At 41.8% G+C, this 22,116-nt stretch overlaps 1 protein-coding gene across 1 annotated transcript in view; it reads right to left on the bottom strand.

The window, feature by feature from the left end:
* LOC129821592 (glycogen synthase kinase-3 beta-like) overlaps nt 1-22,116 on the bottom strand; it is a 63,624-nt gene that overhangs the window by 18,838 nt on the left and 22,670 nt on the right. The window contains exon 2 of the mRNA XM_055879241.1: nt 8,049-8,242. Within this exon, the coding sequence (XP_055735216.1) occupies nt 8,049-8,242 (194 nt within the window). The remainder of the gene's footprint in view (nt 1-8,048; nt 8,243-22,116) is intronic.

Here is a 22,116-nt window from a genome sequence, read left to right as displayed (position 1 = left end):
ACACACAGAGGAACAGTAGCCACACACAGAGGAAGAGTAGCCACCCACAGAGGAAGAGTAGCCACACACAGAGGAACAGTTGCCACTCAGAGGAAAATTAGCTGCAGAGGAAGAGTAGCCACCCACAGAGGAAGAAAAGTAGCCACCCACAGAGGAAGAGTAGCGGCAGAGTAAGTGTAGCCACCCACAGAGGAAAAGTAGCGGCAGAGTACGAGTAGCCACCACAGAGAAAGATTAGCCACCCACAGAGCAGGAAAAGTAGCCACCCACAGAGGAACAGTAGCCACACACAGAGGAAGAGTAGCCACCCACAGAGGAAAAGTAGCCACCCACAGAGGAGGACAAGTAGCCACCCACAGAGGAAGAGTAGCCACCCACAGAGGAACAGTAGCCTCTCTCTTCCTCCTTCTCTTTCTCACAGTTTCTTTTAAGACCATGAACACTCCATATCCACTCTACGCTCCATACAGTGGTTGTGTAACAGTTAAACTAGAACATGGAGCGTTCTGTAGCGATTACAACATATGCACCACAAACACAAAACGGTTTTAAAATGGTTAGAACATACGTGTTCCATGCAGAACAGTTGTATAATGGTTAGAAAACAGAGTGTAGAAGAGCAGCTCCTTGGATGTAGAGTAGTGTGAGAGATAGAGGATACAGAGGTAGTCCAGACCAGACAGAGAGCCCTCTGGCAGTTTATAATATCCTGAAGGCCAACCAATATTTTAGACCTGAGTCCAGCCTAGTCATTGAACCTCCACGGAAACACAGTTCCATCCCACCCTCCCAGCTCTGATCCACACTGGAGTGCAGAGAGAGAGGGAGAGAGAGAGAGAGAGAGAGAGAGAGAGAGAGAGAGAGAGAGAGAGAGAGAGAAAGAGAGAGAGAGAGAGAGAGAGAGAGAGAGAGAGAGAGGGAGAAAGGGAGAGAGAGAGAGGGAGAGAGAGAGGGAGGGAGAGAGAGAAAGAGAGAGAGAGAAAGAGAGAGAGAGGGAGAGAGAGAGAGAGAGAGGGAGAGAGAGAGAGAGAAAGCGGGAAAGCCAGGAGTGTTGAGAATAGAACTCCACTAATGTTTCTAGGATACACAGCCATTTCAGAGTGACTGGGAGTGGAGGTTGGGAATGACTTGAATATAACCCTGTCACTAAGGACGAACAGGGCCGCTGAGCTGTTAGTACACTGACAGAGACAAACCATCTTATATTCTTACAAACAACCAAAATGAACATATTACTGTATGCATGGACACAAATGGCCAACGCTAGCCTACTACTTCAATCTCGTCTACCATTGAGCCACCCCCTCAACTTGCCAGTGACATCACCATCCTCCAATGTGGTTTCCTGTGTCTCAAAGACATAGAGACAGACCGGCAGACCAGCATGCATTGTAGTAAGGCAACGCCCTCTTTCCCACCACCAGGGAGAGAAGAGGATTGTAGTGCCATATGGAGCAGAGCAGAGCAGCAGACAGTACTGCAGTCATTACTGCTGACCTGTCATATACTGCAACAGGACAGAGACAGGGTGAGGAGAGAGAGAGAGAGAGAGAGAGAGAGAGAGAGAGAGAGAGAGAGCGATAGAGAGAGTGAGAGAGAGAGAGAGAGCGATAGAGAGAGTGAGAGAGAGAGAAAGCGATAGAGAGAGTGAGAGAGAGAGAGAGAGAGAGAGAGAGAGAGAGAGAGAGAGAGAGAGAGAGAGAGAGAGAGAGAGAGAGAGAGAGAGAGAGAGAGAGAGACTTTGTTCATTATCTATTTCACTTGCTCTGACAATGTAAACATATGTTTCCCATGCCAATAAAGCACTTAAATAGAAAATAGAAAATGAAAGACTGGTAAACCACAGTGACATCTTGACACAATCACCATGGATGGTGTCATACAGACAATGGCCCTATCAGGATGGTGGAGGGGAGCACACTCCACACGAATCAGGAAGAAAGGGATGGAAAAGAGCAGACGCTCTGAGCTATCAGACCAAGAAAAAGCTACAATGCACAGGGCTCTAAAGTGCGACCAATTTGGCCTATGCGCCGAAATATTTTGCTGTGCGACCTGGAGTTTAGCGGCTGAGATCCTTTTAACGCGTAAATTCAGACAGCCACGCTTTCGTCGCCCTCATGCTGATGCTAGTAAGCAGGCTAGGTAGTGCTAGGTATCAACAACCAATCCAGTAAGGGCTGGAAACTATAGTGAACTTCAATTGGTCAATAGCAATGCGATGTCACGGAGTACACAACAAAAGTGAATATTTTCTTAACTTTGGTCCCGCCCTGTTCAAGCTCCCTCGCCCATGCTCACGTCGCCCAACAGTCCACCCACCCACTTCGCTTCCTTCATTGAAAATGAATGGCATTCCGCCGTTTCATCGCCCCCAACGTGCTATATGGAGCTCTTGTGTGAATTTGGGAGCACCGTGAGACAAAACAAATGACAATATATACAGTCCCAGTCAAAAGATAGGACACACCTACTCATTCCAGGGGGTTTCTTTAGTTTTACTATTTTCTACATTGTAGAATGATAGTGAAGTCATCAAAACTATGAAATAACACATATGGAATCATGTAGTAACCAAAAAAGAGTTAAACAAATCAAAGTATATTTTAGAATTTAGATTCTTTTGCCTTGATGACAGCTTTGCCTTGATGACAGCTTTGCCTTGATGACACCAATTGTGCGCAGCCCTATAGGACTCCCAATCACGGCCGGGTGTGATACAGCCTGGAATCAAACCAGGGTCTGTAGTGACGCCTCTAGCACTGAGATGCATTGCCTTAGACCGCTGCGCCACTCGGGAATGAGTAGGTGTGTCCAAACTTTTGACTGGTACTGTATATACAGTGGCAAGAAAAAGTATGTGAACGCTTTGGAATGACCTGGATTTCTGCATGAATTGGTCATCAAATTTGATCTGATGATCTAAGTCACAACAATAGACAAACATGGTGTGCTTAAACTAATAACACACAAATTATTGTATTTTTCTTGTCTATATTGAATACATCATTTAAAAATTAACAGTGTAGGTTGGGAAAAGTATGCGAACCCCTTGGCTAATGACTTCTTCAAAAGCTAATTGGAGTCAGGAGTCAGCTAACGTGGAGTCCAATCACTGAGGCGAGATTGGAGATGTTGGTTAGAGCTGCCTTGCCCTATAAAAAAACTGTCACAAAATGTTAGTTTGCTATTCACAAGAAGCATTGCCTGATGTGAACCATGCCTCGAACAAAATAGATCTCAGAAGACCTAAGATTCAGAATTGTTCACTTGCATAAAGCTGGAAAGGGTTACAAAAGTATCTCTAAAAGCCTTGATGTTCATCAGTCCACGGTAAGACAAATTGTCTATAAATGGAGAAAGTTCAGCACTGTTGCTACCTACTCTCCCTAGGAGTAGCCATCCTGCAAAGATGACTGCAAGAGCACAGTGCAGAATGTTCAATGAGGTTAAGAAGAATACTAGAGTGTCAGCTAAAGTCTTACAGAAATCTCTGGAACATGCTAACATCTCTGTTGACGAGTCTACGATACGTCGAACACTAAACAAGAATGGTGTTCATGGGAGGACACCACGGAAAAGGCCACTGCTGTCCAAAAAAAACATTGCTGAACATCTGAAGTTTGCAAAAGTGCAGCTGGATGTTCCACAGCGCTACTGGCAAAATATTCTGTGTACAGATGAAACTACAGTTAAGTTGTTTGGAAGGAACACACAACACTGTGTGGAAGAAAAAAAGGCACAGCACACCAACATCAAAACCTCATCCCAACTGTAAAGTATGGTGGAGGGAGCATCATGGTTTGGGGCTGCTTTGCTGCCTCAGGGCCTGGACAGCTTGCTATCATCGAAGGTAAAATTCATTCCCAAATTTATCAAGACATTGGGCGGAGAATGTTAGGCTATCAGTCCGACAATTGAAGCTAAACAGAAGTTGAGTGATGCAACAGGACAACGACCCAAAACACATCAAAGTAAATCAACAACAGAATGGCTTCAACAGAAGTAAATACGCCTTCTGGAGTGACCCAGTCAGAGTCTTGACCTCAATCCGATTGAGATGCTGTGGCATGACCTCGAGCGTTTCACACCAGACATTCCAAGAATATTGCTGAACTGATACAGTTTTGTAAAGAAATGGTCCAAAATTACTCCAGACCGTTGTGCAGGTCTGATCCGCAACCACAGAAAACATTAGGTTGACGTTATTGCTGCCAAATGAGGGTCAACCAGATATTAAATCCAACGGTTCACATACTTTTCCCACCCTGCACTGTGAGTGTTTACACGGTGTGTTCAACAAAGACATGAAAACATATAATTGTTTGTGTGTTATTAGTTTAAGCAGACTGCGTTTGTCTGTTGTGATCTAGACGAAGATCAGATCAAATTTTATGTCCAATTTATGGAGAAATCCAGGTATTTCCAAAGGGTTCACATAATTTTTCATGCCACTGTATATATATTTATTTTTATTATAATTAATGTAATGATTAGGCTTTGATGTGCCATTGTTTCCCAAGCGCAGAATCGTTAGCGTCGTGCTTGCAACATTAATACAGCAAAAACTGCTTGTATCTAACCCAAACAGTTCAAAAGATCAGGCCTGGTTGCATAAAACATCTTAAGTGTTTCCCTTAATGATTTACCTTAAGGAACCATTTCCTCTTACCTAAGGAAATGGTTTAAGGGTGCTGCAGAGAGCCCCTCAAATGTTTTCCTTCGGCAAGGGAATACTTAAGGGATTTTACGGTAGTTTGAAGGCATGTATGGCAGAAAGTCCCTGGTTACCATGGAGATGACCTGATTCACTGATTGAACTTCTCCTCAAAGATTTCACATTTATTTTGTGAGATTGCAAAATAGAATTTCTTCATTCAAGACAGGAAAAACAAATAGATTCAGAAGAAGTTTATTTTAGTTACTTTTTTACATTCATAAACCATGTCATTGGCCATTCGCGGGGCGCATTTGTTTAACTCTTTGTTCAGTCATATTTGTTACCTCATTAGCTAGCTAGCTAACAACCTGGTGACTTTACCAGTATATCCAAACATGTGGGGGCACAGAAAGAAAGGAAAAGGGATAGCTTCTTCAGGAAATCACTGGTCATAGCAATGAATGAATGACAGATATCTTGCATGTCCTCATCACAAACTTGCTCTTAAAGAGACGGAGTACAATTTTTAATGCAATGCATCTCAATGGGAAAATTGTGCTTTTCCACAAAGTAGAAACCTAATATTCCACAAATCTTTTTAATTTCAATGACAGATATTTGTATCAACATTTTAGTTTTTATATTAAAGTAATTAATTTACCGTGTTACATATTAGTTTCTAGGGCACAACATGTGCTTCAGAAGTAGCTAGAATTCATATAGGCTATATATCTAATTTTATGTTGTTCCTAAATGTTATGTCTTTTTAATTTATAGCCCTGACTATGCAGAGTACAAGCACATGCACACACACTCACACACGCTATACTTACACACTATGGGTATTACACTGTAATTCTTCCACTGGGCTGCAATATGATCCCTCAAAAAAGTCCAGAGGGACATATCCCAAGATACACTGGGAGAAGCCTGAGCCCACCCAACGCCTGACATTAGAACACACACACACAGTTACTTTAGCCAGCTGCATTATGGTACAGAGCCTGCTGACGTGAGTGAGTGAGTGTGTGTGTGTGTGTGTGTGTGTGTGTGTGTGTGTGTGTGTGTGTGTGTGTGTGTGTGTGTGTGTGTGTGTGTGTGTGTGTGTGTGTGTGTGTGTGCGCGTGTGTGCTTGCGTGCGTGCACATATGCCTACTGGTCACAAAGATCCCAGCTTAAGGCTCACTCCTTGTGTGAGGCACACTGCAGAAAGAGAGAGAAACAGAGGAGACAAAGATGTTGGTGTGTGTGTGAACTGTTCTCATGTGTTTGCGTGTGTGTGCAGCAGTCATGTGAGGAGACTTAGCGCTCAACACTCATTGAGTTCATTCTTCATAACAGTCCACACATAGGGAGTGAGGGAGAGAGAGTAAAGAAAACGAGCGGGGTTGGCTGCTATAAAGGAAAAACAGAACAGCCAAACCTCTACGTCTGACTAGGGCTGATTTTAGACAGGCTGCCCAATTCTGAAAAACATCTGATGTGATTGGTCAAAAGACCAATTAGTGGAAAAAGATCAGAATTGGGCTGCCTGTGTAAACGCAGCCTAAGAACCCATCTGCAAGTAACTGGTTTGAAAATGATTAAACGGACAGAAGGCAGTGTGTATTTACTGATGGTGTTGAATCCAGTTTTCTGGACATAACAAAGGGTGGTCCCATAAGGATCGATTCTTGGTCCGGTTCTTTTTACTATTTACATTAAGAATATTGGTTTATCTTTAAAAATATATATATTTCACCTGTATGCAGATGACACTGTTGTGTATGCTATTGCCTTGCAGAACTGAAATTGGTACTTAATGCAGGTAAAATGAAGTATATGTTATTTTCCAAATAAGGTAAGAAATGATCTGATAATTTCTGCATGCGTACATTGGATGGTGGCCTCATTGATCGTGCTCCTCCTTATAGGCATCTGGATTGATGATAGGCTTTCCTTCAAAAAGCATTTTAATGAATTATTTAAGAATTTTAAGGTAGACTCATTGATGACGTAGATGCAGAAAATAATTTCCACAACAACTAAGAGCGTTGAAACTTCCCTGGCTACCTCACTGTGAACAGTGTGAAGCGAACCCGTGCACATACTGTGTGTGACTGTGTGAGAGCGAACCCGTGCACATACTGTGTGTGACTGTGTGAGAGCAAACCCGTGCACATACTGTGTGTGACTGTGTGAGAGCGAACCCGTGCACATACTGTGTGTGACTGTGTGAGAGCGAAGTCTTGCATCTCGCTCATCTCAATATCCACGGTGCTGCTTGTGGCAACAACATTTAGCATTTAGTTAGAGTCTAACTTTAAGAATTCAAATGGGCTTATTTTATAGGACTGGTCATGCTTTTTGTTCAATAGCAGAAAACAAATAATTCAGTCAACATTCCTTCTGGTCATAGATTATGGTGATATTATCTATATCATGTGTCAAACTCATTCCACTGAGGACCGAGTGTCTGACGATTTTCGCTCCTCCCTTGTACGTGATTGATGAATTAAGGTCACTAATTAGTAAGGGACTCCTGTCACCTGGTTGTCTAGGTCTTAATTGAAAGGAAAACACAAAAACCTAAAAGACACTAGGCACTCCATGGGGTGAATTTGACACCCCTGATCTATATGAATGCAGTTGCCACTGTATTGAAGCCACTGGACAGTTTTACATAGTGCATTACGCTTTATGACGGGCAATAGTTTCAGCACACATCACTGCACTCTGTATCAGAAAGTAGTCAAACCAAATGCTTAAGTACATCTGTTGCTCCAAAGCTAACAATTAGGAGAATACGTCCAAGACTTCTGAGGGCAAAGCTAGTGATCTGACAAAGACAACAGCAACACAACAGTCAGTCCTATTCACAGCCCCACATTGAGATAGTGATGGTATCGTCAGGCCTAGGAGAAATTGGGTTAACATGGCGACAATCTGGACCTTGACACACGCGCACGCACATGCACACACACGCAAAACACAATGCTACATTACACAGCCATCTGTGCATTCACTGCTACTACTGAGCAGATGTAGATTAAGGAGTTTGTTTCTGTAGTACTGGACCTAGACTAGAGAGTGGCAGGAAACTGAGGGACACCTGTATAGTGTGTGTGTTTGTCTCTCTCTTTGTTCTACTAACAGAGTGTGGCGCCTGTAATCCATTCACAAAAGACCAGAGAACAGTAGTGTGAATGGATAGAGTCGTCCTTTATAGTAGAACCCACTCTGAATGAAAGTCATCCGTTACAAAGAAAGGATGGAAGACAAAGACTTCACCTGAAAGATGAATGAAGGATGATATCTTTGAAAAGACAAGAATGATGTAATCGTTTCATGAGATCAGAGAAATGTGCGGTCGTGTGTGTGTCTGCGAGCACCCTGCAGTCTCTCTTACCTTAAACCTCTTGTCCTGCAGAACCTTCTTGATGGCCAGCAGCTCTCCAGAGTCACACAGCTTGGCCTGGTAGACCACTCCGAAGGAGCCGTTCCCAATCACCTTGGTGTCTGTATAGCTGACCTCTTGGGGTCTGTCGGGCCCTTGGCCTGGGGTGGCCATCACCGTTGTCACCTTACTGCCATCCTTGTCCCCTGCAGGAGGTACAGAGAGAGGATGAGGGTCGAGAAGGGGTGAGATAGTCTTCAGTGACCTTAAGTGAAGAGTGTGTCTAATGACAAATAAACAAGCGAGACTAGATGACAGACACACTCACATGATCACACTGTCAGCGTTATATTACAAAGCCTGACACACTCACTAACTGACACGCTAACTTTAACCGCTGTGTATCCGGCGTGCTAGCGTAGTAACGACTACCCCGCGGCTTCCCTGTTCCATCTATTGCTGTACACTGAAACCTATGAGCACTTGGCTACATAGCTGATGCCTTCTGGACTGTTCATTTATCACGGTACTCCACTTTGTTTACCTTTGTTTATCTGTCGGCCCCAGCCTTGAACTCAGGCCCTGTGTGTAACCGACCCTCTCTGCCCATTCATCGCCATTTGACCTGCTGTTGTTGTCTTAGCTGATTAGCTGTTGTTGTCTTACCCGTTGTTGTCTTATCTAGCTCTCCCAATCAACACCTGTGATTGCTTTATGCCTCGCTTTATGTCTCTCTCAAATGTCAATATGCCTTGTACACTGTTGTTTAGGATAGTTATCATTGTTTTAGTTTACTGCGGAGCCCCTAGTCCCACTCTACATGCCTCAGATACCTCTTTTGTCCAACCTCCCACACATGCGGTGACCTCAACCAGCATAACTAGCCCATCCTGAGATACAACCCCTCTTATCATCACTCAGATGCCTGGGTTTACCTCCACTGTACCCGCACCCCACCATACCCATGTCTGCACATTATGCCCTGAATCTATTCTACCACGCCCAGAAATCTGCTCCTTTTATTCTTTGTCCCCAACACACTAGATGACCAGTTTTGATAGCCTTTAGCCGTACCCTCATCCTACTCCTCCTCTGTTCCTCGGTGATGTGGAGGTTAACCCAGGCCCTGCGTGTCCCCAGGCAATCTCAATTGTTGACTTCTGTAACCGAAAAAGGCTTGGTTTCATGTATGTTAACATCAGAAGCCTCCTCCCTAAGTTTGTTTTACTCACTGCTTTAGCACACTCCGCCAACCCTGATGTCCTTGCCGTGTCTGAATCCTGGCTTAGGAAGGCCACCAAAAATGTCCATACCCAACTACAACATTTTCCGTCAAGCTGGAACTGCCAAAGGGGAGGAGTTGCAATCTACTCCAGAGACAGCCTGCAAAGCTCTGTCATACTTTCCAGGTCTATGCCCAAACAGTTCGAGCTTCTAATTTTAAAAATGAATCTCTCCAGAAATAAGTCTCTCACTTTTTCCGCCTGTTATAGACCCCCCTCAGCTCCAAGCTGTGCCCTGGACACCATATGTGAATTGATTGCCCCGCATCTATCTTCAGAGTTCGTTCTGTTAGGTGACCTAAACTGGGGTATGCTTAACACCCCGGCAGTCCTACAATCTAAGCTAGATGCCCTCAATCTCACACAAATGATCAAGGAACCCACCAGGTACAACCCTAAATCCGTAAACATGGGCACCCTCATAGATATTATCCTGACCAACTTTCCCTCCAAATACACCTCTGCTGTTTTCAATCAGGAACTCAGCAATCACTGCCTCATTGCCTGCATCCGCTATGGTCTGCGGTCAAACGACCACCCCTCATCACTGTCAAATGCTCCCTGAAACACTTCTGCAAGCAGGCCTTTCTAATCGACCTGGCCCGGGTATCCTGGAAGGATTTTGACCTCATGACGTCAGTAGAGGATGCCTGGTCATTCTTTAAAAGTAATTTCATCACCATCTTAAATAAGCATGCCCCTTTCAAAAAATGTATAACTATGAGCCCTTGGTTCACTCCAGACCTGACTGCCCTTGACCAGCACAAAAACATCCTGTGGCGGAATGCACTAGCATCGAATAGTCCCAGCTGCGATATGCAACTTTTCAGGGAAGTCATGAACCAATACAGGCAATCAGTCAGGAAAGCAAAGGCTAGCTTTTTCATACAGAAATTTGCATCCTGTAGCTCAAACTCAAAAAAAGTTTTGGGACACTGTAAAGTCCATGGAGAATAAAAGCACCTCCTCCCAGCTGCCCACTGCACTGAGGCTAGGTAACACTGTCACCACCGATAAATCCACGATAATCGAGAATTTCAATAAGCATTTCTCTACGGCTGGCCATGCTTTCCTCCTGGCTACCTAAAACCTGGCCAAGAGCTCCACACCCCCCGCAGCTACTTTCCTAAGCCTCTCCAGCGTCTCCTTCAGCCAAATCCAGACAGCAGATGTTCTGAAAGAGCTGCAAAACCTGGACCCGTACAAATCAGCTGGGCTAGACAATCTCTTTCTAAAATTATCCGCCGCCATTGTTGCAACCCCTATTACCAGTCTGTTCAACATCTCTTTCGCATCGACCGAGATCCCCAAAGATTGGAAAGCTGCCACGGTCATCTCCCTCTTCAAAAGTGGTGACACTCTAGATCCAAACTGTTATAGACCTATATCCATCCTGCCATGCCTTTCTAAAGCCAAGGTAATAAACAGATCACCAACCATTTCGAATCCCACCGTACCTTCTCCGCTGTGCAATCCAGTTTACGAGCTGGTCACGGGTGCACCTCAGCCACGCTCAAGGTACTAAACGATATCATAACCGCCATTGATAAAAGACAATACTGTGCAGTGGTCTTCATCGACCTGGCCAAGGCTTTCGACTCTGTCAATCACCGTATTCTTATCGGCTGACTCAACAGCCTTGGTTTCTCAAACGACTGCCTCGCCTGGTTCACCAACTACTTCTCAGACAGAGTTCAGTGTGTCAAATCGGAGGGCCTGTTGTCCGGACCTCAGGCAGTCTCTATGGGGGTACCACATGGTTCAATTCTCAGGCCGACTCTTTTCTCTGTATATAGCAACGATGTCGCTCTTGCAGCGGGTGATTCCCTGATCCACCTCTACGCAGACGACACCATTCTGTATACATCTGGCCCTTCTTTGGACACTGTGTTAACTAACCTCCAGACGAGCTTCATTGCCATACAACAGTCCTTCCGTGGCCTCCAACTGCTCTTAAACGCTAGTAAAACCAAATGCATGCTTTTCAACCATTCGCTGCCCACACCCGCCCGCACGACTAGCATCACTACTCTGGACGGTTCTGACTTAGAATATGTGGACAACTACAAATACCTAGGTGTCTGGCTAGACTGTAAACTCTCCTTCCAGACTCAAATTAAACATCTCCAATCCAAAATGACATCTAGAATGAGCTTCCTATTTCGCAACAAAGCCTCCTTCACTTACGCCGCCAAACATACCCTAGTAAAACTGACTAACCTACCGATCCTCGACTTCGGCGATGTCATTTACAAAATAGCTTCCAATACTCTACTCAGCAAACTGGATGCAGTCTATCACAGTGCCTTCTGTTTTGTCACCAAAGCCCCATATACTACCCACCACTGCGACCTGTATGCTCTAGTCGGCTGGCCCTCCCTATATATTCGTCGCCAGACCCACTGGCTCCAGGTCATCTATAAGTCTATGCTAGATAAAGCTCCGCCTTATCTCAGCTCACTGGTCACGATAACAACACCCACCCGTAGCACCCGCTCCAGCAGATATATTTCACTGGTCCTCCCCAAAGCCAACACCTCCTTTGGCTGCCTTTCTTTCCAGTTCTCTGCTGCCAATGACTGGAACGAATTGCAAAACTCGCTGAGCTGGAGACTTATATTTCCCTCACTTACTTTAAACTTCAACTATCTGAGCAGCTAACCGATCGCTGCAGCAGTACATAGTCCATCTGTAAATAGTCCACCCAATCTATCTACCTCATCCCCATACTGTTTTTATTAACTTTTCTGCTCTTTTGCACAACAGTATTTCTACTTGCACATTCCCTTCTGCTCCTCTATCACTCCAGTGTTAATTTGCTAAATTGTAATTAGTTTGCTAGTATGGCCTATTTATTGCCTTACCTCCTCACGCCATTTGCACACACTGTATATAGACTTTATTTTTTCCTCTATTGTGTTATTGACTGTATGATTGTTTATTCCATGTATAACTCTGTGTTGTTGTTTGTGTCGCACTGCTTGGCCAGGTCGCAGTTGTAAATGAGAACTTGTTCTAAACTAGCTTACGTGGTTAAATAAAGGTGAAATAAAAAAATGAAAACTCACATGATCACACTGTCAGAGTTATATTATGAAGCCTGACACACTTGCATGATATTACGCAATCATACACATTATAACAGTCATGCTTTACTAAACATTAATGGGACTGGGTTTGAATATCAGCCAGTGACTTGCATGGTTTACATTTTTAAACACATATGATTGTAGTGAAGACCCATAATTCTGCAGTATGAGCAAGGCACTTAACCCTAATTGCTCATGTAAATTGCTCTGGATAAGAGCGCCTGCTAAATCACTAAAATGTTAAATGTAAATCTGAGAGCCTGGCCAACATAGACAAAGTATCATTTTCACATACAAGCTCTCTTTTCCTCCTCCTCTAACTGTCCCCCTCTCCTCTAGTTCCTTCCTCTACAGTAAATTGCACGGCATTCCTTTCCCTTAGGATTAATGGAAAGCCTACTCCTGTTTAAGTGGGTTTAAAGTGAAGTGCACTGGAGAGTGTGTGTGTGCGTGTGTGCGTGTATGTGTGTGTGTGTGTGTGTTTGAAGCCTCTATCTATGTCAGGGTTAAAGTCCTGTTAACTTCTTGTTAAAGGATAACCAGAACTGCCTAGCATACTGTTTGTGTCGCGTGCCATGGTGCATGCCACAGCCATACCACCACTATACATCCCCAGGCCAAAGCCCCACCCCTGTTACCAACCCTAACTCAACCCCAAAACTGCATAGCACCCACCCCAACCACCAACTTCAAATCAAGCTATGAATGAAATCTGTTCATATTAGAGGTCGACCGATTATGATTTTTCAACGCCGATACCGATACCAATTATTGGAGGACCAAAAAAGGCCGATGCCGAATAATTTATAATTGTATTTTTAAAATGTATTTGTAATAATTACAATTACAACAATACTGAATGAACACTTATTTTAACTTAATATAATACATCAATAAAATCAATTTAGCATCAAATAAATAATGGCACATGTTCAATTTGGTTTAAATAATGCAAAAACAGTGTTGGAGAAGAAAGTAAAAGTGCAATATGTGTCATGTAAGAAAGCTAACGTTTAAGTTCCATGCTCAGAACATGAGAACATATGAAAGCTGGTGGTTCCTTTTAACATGAGTCTTCAATATTCACAGGTAAGAAGTTTTAGGTTGTAGTTACTATAGTAATTATAGGACTATTTTTCTCTATACGATGTGTATTTCATATACCTTTGACTATTGTATGTTCTTATAGGCACTTTAGTATTGCCAGTGTAAACAGTATAGCTTCCATCCCTCTCCTTGCTCCTACCTGGGCTCGAACCAGGAACACATCGACAACAGCCACCCTCGAAGCAGCGTTACCCATGCAGAGCAAGGGGAACAACTACTCCAAGTCTCAGAGCGAGTGACGTTTGAAACGCTAATAGCGCGCACCCCGCTAACTAGCTAGACATTTCACATCGGTTACACCAGCCTAATCTCAGGAGTTGATAGGCTTGAAGTCATAAACAGCGCAATGCTTGAAGCATTGCGAAGAGCTGCTGGCAAAACGCACGAAAGTGCTGTTTGAATGAATGCTTACGAGCCTGCTGGTGCCTACCATTGCTCAGTCAGACTGCTCTATCAAATTATAGACTTAATTATAAAATAATAACACACAGAAATACGAGCCTTACGTCATTAATATGATCGAATCCGGAAACTATCATCTCGAAAACAAAACGTTTATTCTTTCAGTGAAATACGGAACCGTTACGTATTTTATCTAACGGGTGGCATCTATAAGTCTAAATATCCCTGTTACATTGCACAACCTTCAATGTTATGTCATAATTACGTAAAATTCTGGCAAATTAGTTCGCAATGAGCCAGGCGGCCCAAACTGTTGCATATACCCTGACTCTGCGGGCAATGAACGCAAGAGAAGTGACACAATTTCACCTGGTTAATATTGCCTGCTGACCTGGATTTTTTTAGCTAAATATGCAGGTTTAAAAATATATGCTTCTGTGTATTGATTTTAAGAAAGGCATTGATGTTTATGGTTAGGTACATGTTGGAGCAACGACAATCCTTTTTCACGAATGCGCACTGCATCGATTATATGCAACGCAGAACACGCTAGATAAACTAGTAATATCATCAACCATGTGTAGTTATAACTAGTGATTATGATTGATTGTTTTTTATAAGATAAGTTTAATTCTAGCTAGCAACTTACCTTGGCTTCTTACAGCATTCGCGTAACAGGCAGGCTCCTCGTGAGACAGGTGGTTAGAGCGTTGGACTAGTTAACCGTAAGGTTGCAAGATTGAATCCCTGAGCTGACAAGTTAAAAATCTGTCGTTCTGCCCCTGAACAAGGCAGTTAACCCACCGTTCCTAGGCCGTCATTGAAAATAAGAATGTGTTCTTAACTGACTTGCCTAGTTAAATAAAGGTGTAAAAAAAAAAAAAAAAAGATTTCCGATTGTTATGAAAACTTGAAATCGGCCCTAATTAATTGGCCATTCCGATTTACCGGTCGACCTCTAGTTCATATTATAATCATCCATAAATGTCAATGCCTATGTAAAAAAATTGACAGCTCTGGCGGCCATATTGCCTGACTCTCACTCACACTTTGTCACAACTTCCTCCTCTCTCAGTTCGGGCAGGGCTCGGCGGTCGGCGTCGCTGACCTACTAGCCATCACCAATCCATGTTTCCTTTTCCGTTTGTTTTGTCTTTGGTTCTGTCACAGCTGGTTTTCATTTGCTTTGATTTTTGTGTGTATATTAACCCTGTTTCCCCGCTTAGGTTTATGCGGGATTATTTTTTCTTGTTGCTTGTGGAGGCTTTCCTCAGTGTATTTTTTCGCGTGTAGTGATTTTAGTAAGGTGCGTTGTGGTTCTACGCCTTAAGGGTGAACTCTTTGTTCACATTGGGTTTTGGGTATTTGTACTGGACTGTGTTTGTTTTGGACTTGCCCTGATTAAAAGTTACACGCTACACTGACATTTGTGCTCTCCTGCGTTTGTCACGTTCCTGACCGGTTTTCTGTTATTTTGTATGTGTTTGACGGTCAGGGCGTGAGTTTTGGGTGGGTAGTCTATGTTGTGTGTTTCTATGTTTGTTAAGGGTGACCTGATATGGCTCTCAATTAGAGGCAGGTGGTTTTCATTTCCTCTGATTGAGAGCCATATTAAGGTAGGTGTTTTCACATTGTTTGTTGTGGGTGGTTGTCTCCTGTGTCAGTGTTATGTTACGCCACATGGGACTGTTTCGGTTTTGTTTGTTCGTTTGTTTCAGTTTATGTAGTCTGTTCCTGTTTTCATGCGTTCTTCGTTATGTGTAAGTTCTTATGTTCAGGTGCGTCTACGTCGTTTGTTGTTTTGTAGTTAATCAAGTATAGTTCGTTTTGTGTCTTGTTTAAATAAATAATATGTCATCACACAACGCTGCATATTGGTCGAATCACTACTCCTCCTTTTCGGATGAAGAGGAGGAGGAACGCCGTTACAGCGTTTGACTCCTCACGTACCTTCAGTGCGCTCTCAACACACTTGACATCTATACACACTGGATCTCCCTCCCACTCAAATCTAGAAACTCACAGACTCTCCCTAGCCAGCTAAAATACTAAACCTCTGTCTAAAGTTCTCTCACAGACAGCCAAGTCACATTTACATTATCCATCCCTTACATAAGACCCAGGTAAAGTAGATTACACATTAGCTAAAATAAAATAAAATGAATATCTTCAATATAAGGCTTCCATTCCATATTCCATATCATCCAACCTGAATGTGTTGAGACAGTACATAGAGATGTTCTATCACATGGACCACTGTCAGCACGCACACACACACACGCACTGCAGTGAGACAGCAGTAGCAGCTGCTCCTGTGGTGAGTGTAGATGCAGTGCTGACAGGCAGCAGTGAGAAGTTCAGCTGGATGAGTCTGATGTGTGTCAACACTAACCTGACCCAGTCTCCATGGCCACGATGCAGAGGAGACAGTGAACTAGGCCTAAAGCCTTGACACCGACTGAGCACCAAGAAACAAGACATGTTAGTACTGAATGCCTACTTACAGCTTCTGAACGTGTCCAAATGAGACAGTGGATAAATGCTGTACCGGAAAAGGAAAACATTCATTTGGTTGATGGTGTGTGTGTGTCAGAGGAAAGGTTAAGCAGCAGTAATTATTCCAGCAGCCCTGCAGTGATGCAGTCTTTAACCCCAATCAGAGACAACACTCACACACTCAGCAATTAGACCTGCTCTGGATCTGACTGGGCCACCTGCAGAAACACACACACACACATACACACACACATACACACACACACACATACATACATACATACATACATACATACATACATACATACATACATACATACATACATACATACATACATACATACATGCACTGCATCTCTTCCTGACTGGGTGTGCAGGAAATTAAATGGGGTTCTGTGACACAAAAATTACCAAAATAGACTTTCACAAACAAGAAAAGGAGAAAAGAAAGAAACTAGAGGAGGGAGGGGGAGAGAGAGAGAGAGAGAGAGAGAGAGAAAGGGCGAGGGAGGGAGGGAGTGGGAGGGAAAAAGAGCGAGAGAGAGAGAGAGAGAGAAAGGGCGAGGGAGGGAGGGAGTGGGAGGGAAAAAGAGCGAGAGAGAGAGAGAAAGAGAAAGAGCGAGGGAGAGAGGGAGTGGGAGGCAAAAAGAGCGAGAGAGAGAGAGAGAGAGAGGTTGGAAGGGTATAGATCTCTCCTTACACCATCCAGCAGGATTGTTTCAAGAACGCCTCTTCACTTCCTGAAACCATAACAAACTTCCACATCATCCACAAACACCCACACACAAATACACAAACAAACACACAACCTTACCTCCACATCGCCTATTTCTGCATTTCTGCCAAAAGTGATGCCGTCATGAATTAAAAAGCATGTTGTGTCTCAACCTATGGTATGCAGCACAACACCTCAAAAAATGGATTATGTAAATTAAGGTCTAAACTACAGCATTTGCCGATATGAAAAAAAAATCTGAATTTACAAGCTTTTATAAAATAGAAATTTAAAGGTAAAAAAAATTGTTTCCAGAAAATATTAAATTGTTTCACAAACCTCTTTGTAAGCTTTTATCTCCAACGTTTTTCTTTTCCAGTGATGAAGAGATGGATGTCTCATGTTATGGTGGGGTAAGCAAAATAGGTCAACTTTGGGCACCTTTATCTCTTTATCTCAAGGAAACCGTGCCGTCTCGTTTGCTTAATATAAGGAATGTGAAATTAAAACTTTAACTTTTGATACTTAAGTATATTTTTTTCAATTACATTTACATTTGATACTTAAGTATATTTAAAACCAAATACTTTTAGACTTTTACTCAAGTAGTATTTTACAGGATGACTTTCACTTTCATTTTCTATTTAAGGTAATTGGTCACTTTTTCCAAAACTGATGAAATGTGACCATACTTTAAAAGTAATGTATCATCAATGATACTATTTAGGCCTTTATAGCTTTTTCAAAGTCATCAACATCTATTGTTTCTAAACTTATCTAAAAATAGGCACAATACAATAGGCCTAGGGTTTCAAGCTCTGGTTGATTTCAAATTGAATGCTATTTAGTGGCATTGAATTGTGTTTGGTTGTCAATGCAAACAAATATCAACATCTGAAGGAGATGTATCTTCTGCTTAGATAGTTCCATCTGTGCCACTGACTTAGTCTGGCTTTAATTCCACTTTGTCTACAAAATAAGAATTAACATCTCCATCTCAAATAAAAAATAAAAATTAAAACATTAGGACTAAATCAAATCAAACTTTATTTATAGTGCATTTAAAGTTTAATTTGATTTAGTCCTATTTTTATACTTACATTTTTGGTTGAGATGGAGATGTCAATCCAACATTTCAATTATGAATTGTAGACGAACTGGAATTAAAGCCAGACTAAGTCAGTGGTCCAGATTGAACTATCCAAGCAGAAGATAAATCTCCTTCCAAATGTTGGTTGCGTTGACCATCAAACACAATTAAATAACACTTTTGAAATACAATAAAAAGCCTATTAACTTGTCGAAAAGTCAAAAAATGATTTGTTGGATTTGCGTCTCCAACTCAACGCAAAAAATGTTAGTTAAAGAATGGGATTAAGCCGGTGGCTCATATGGAACTACCTAAGCAGTATATACATAACCTTTAAATGTTGATATCTGTTTGCATTGTCAACCACAATTCAATATTATGTTTATAATATAGTAAATAGCCTAAACTTAGAGGAAAACTCCACCCAAAAACAATTTTGGGGTATTTCTTTCATTAGTCCATTGTTGACCGAGTCCCTAAGTGTGACTTGTTTCAGGAAACTAGGCGTATGTCGCACATCACTGCTTCACAGTAGAGGCATTTGAAAGTAAACGTTTATTTTTCATCAAAATGCATTTTTTGACAGAAAATCCTTCTGTAACATGTGAATTTGCATGTGCCTTAATAACAAAGCACCCCTACACCATCACAACTCCTCCTCCATGCTTCAGGGTGGGAACCACACATGCAGAGATAATCCGTTCCCCTACCCTACTCTCTGTCTCACAAAGACACGGCAGTTGGAACCAAAAATCTAAAATTTTAACTCATCAGACCAAAGGACAGATATCCACCGGTCTAATGCCCATTGCTCTTGCTTGGGCCATGTCCAAGTCTCTTCTTATTATTGGTGTCCTTTAGTTGTGGTGTCTTTGCAGCAATTTGACCATGAAGGCCTGATTCAAACAGTATACTCTGAACAGTTGATGTTGAGATGTGTATGTTAGTTGCCAAGAGTGTGCAAAGCTGTCATCAAGGCAAAGGGTGGCTACTTTGAAGAATATAAAATCTAAAATCTATTTTGATTTGTTTAACACTTTTTTGGTTACTACATGATTCCATATGTGTTATTTAATAGTTTTGATGTCTTCACTATTATTATACAATGTAGAAAATAGTAAAAATAAAGAAAAACCCTTGAATGAGTAGGTGTCCAAACTTTTGACTGATACTGTATATCTTATTATTTTGTCAGACAGTCATTTTCATTGCAAGTTAAAGCTAGCATGCTAATGTTAGCTGGCTGGCTCGCTAGCTAACGTTACGTGTACGATCTGTGTAGTAATATTATTTGTATCTCAGAATCATTTGCATTGCTAGTTATTGCCTAATGTTAGCTTGCTAGCTAGCTAGCTAACATTGAACCTAAGTTAGATGGTTAGCTTTAGCTACCTGCAGATTCATGCAGGGTAGTAACGTTATGAGTTGGGATTATGGTTAATTGTTGTTTAGCTAGCTCGCTACATATCTAAACAAAAGACTCCACTGTGCAAGTAACCATTTCCCTGTACCGTTTACACCTGTGCATGTGACAAATAAACACTATTTGATATAGTGTGTGTTTACCAGAGACAGTAATGTGAATAACAACATGACCTGCACCAAAGTTAAATTCTCCGGTAGAATACTCTGCTTTTATTTCGTCACACTCACAACAGTAAGCTATGTTCTGTCATTAGCTATCCATTAACTGGAAAATAATGATCTTGTTGTGAGTTTATTTTCCTGTAATTATGAATAAAAATTAGTTAAGACATCGTCAGCTATATGATATGGTTATTACTTGAACGTATGCTAGCTAACAAACTAGAAATTAATCAAAACATTGTTTAGAAAGTTGCTTTTAGTTGCCTGGTTTGCAATTTTAAACTGATGGGTTTATTGGTGTTAAAATACACCAGTTATGCTATTTTGGACCTCCAGGCTACCAGCCTTTAGTCTTGAAATCTTTGGTTGTTTAGTACATTACCATACTCACTCTGTTTGGCACGTGGCCTCACGCGAACCCTTAAAGAGCTGGGTGTGGCTAATGCTTAAGAGGGTGTGAACGATGCTGTAGACAAAGAAGAGCTCTCCAGTAGGTGTACCACGACATTCAAGTGCCATTTTCTCAAAAGTGGGGTTACAAGTTTTATCAACTTTCAAAGCAGAATTACTTTCCCATTGATACTCAACTGCAGCTTATGATATTTTATTTTTTATTTGATCTTCATTTAACTAGGCAAGTCAGTTAAGAACATTAAGAACAAATTCTTATTTACAATGACGGCCTAGGAACAGTGGGTTAACTGCCTTGTTCAGGGGCAGAACGACAGATTTTAAACTTGTCCGCTCGGGATTCGATCTAGCAACCTTTCAGTTACTGGCCCAACACTCTACCCACTAAGAAACCTGCCGCCCCAAATATATACCATGTTCAAGCTCTGAGTCTCTACTTTTATTCAATGTAAAAAACACTATTTCAAATTTAGCTACAAAATAGCGAATCGAGCCGGTTGGTCAATTGTTTTTACTCATACGGGGATGATTTCTGTGAGTTGAAAGTTACATATCTTGAAAACTTGATTGCTGAAAGCAAAACCTTTTGGGACTATGTCAACAATGGGCTAATGAAAGTAATACCAAAATATACTTTTTAGGTGGAATTTTCCTTTAAGGCTATTTTACAAACTAATTCAAATGAGTAACATCCATGACCACATGGAGGCTACTGTTACTACACATTTTCACATATGTAATCATATAAAGTGTGCATGTTCAAGATAGCATTCATATGTCTTTGCAGGTCTGTACAGATCTTCACAATTGCTGTAATAATCTGTGCAGAATCTCAAACGGGATTGATCACTTGTAATCTCAATTGCAATCCAGGTAATTTGGTTCTGCTATTAGATGAAGCATATTAATATGTTGTATAAATAAATCAAATGGGAATACAATGTCAGATATTTTAACATTGCTGTGCTTTTAAATGGTTGAAAGGGCAGTGATAGACATTTGGGTGACAAGTAAACCAAAAATCAGACTTTGTTTTTCCATTGGAATTTGGTTGTACTTTTAGGTTTTTGAAAGCATAGTGATAACATATTGGAAATTCAACTAACTACTGGCTTTCTTTTTGAGTGGGTGAATAGAGGTTGTAATTAGGGACGCACGATATATCGGTGAACATATTGGAATCGGACAATATTAGCTAAAAATGCCAACATCGTTATCGGCCGATGTCTAGTTTAAGCCAAATGTGCAAAACCGATGTCAAAGCTGACGTGTATACCTACAGTTGAAGTCTGAAGTTTACATACACGTAGGTTGAAGTAATTAAAACTGCTTTTTTAACCACTCCACAATTTTTTTCTTAACAAACTATCGTTTTGGGCAAGTCGGTTAGGACATCTACTTTGTGCATGACATAAGTCATTTTTCCCAAAAATTGTTTACAGACAGATTATTTCACATATAATTCACTGTATCACAATTCCTGTGGGTCAGAAGTTAACATACACTAAGTTGACTGTGCCTTTAAACAGCTTGGAAAATTCCAGAAAATGATGTCATGGCTTTAGAAGCTTCAGATAGGCTAATTGACATAATTTGAGTCAATTGGACTTGGATGTATTTCAAGGGCTACCTTCAAACTCAGTGCCTATTTGCTTGACATCATGGTAAATCAAAAGAAATCAGCCAAGACCTCAGAAAAAAATTGTGGACCTCCACAAGTCTGGTTCATCCTTGGGAGCAATTTCCAAATGCCTGAAGCTACCACGTTCATCTGTACAAACAATTGTATGAAAGTATAAACACCATGGGACCACGCAGCCGTCATACCGCTCAGGAAGGAGACACGTTCTGTCTACTAGAGATGAACGTACTTTGGTGCGAAAAGTGGAAATCAATCCCA

This window comes from Salvelinus fontinalis, chromosome 23 (assembly GCF_029448725.1).
Source record: "Salvelinus fontinalis isolate EN_2023a chromosome 23, ASM2944872v1, whole genome shotgun sequence".
Classification (NCBI taxonomy): domain Eukaryota; kingdom Metazoa; phylum Chordata; class Actinopteri; order Salmoniformes; family Salmonidae; genus Salvelinus; species Salvelinus fontinalis.
Note: the sequence above shows the minus strand (reverse complement) of the source record. Positions and strands in the feature narration are given on the sequence as shown.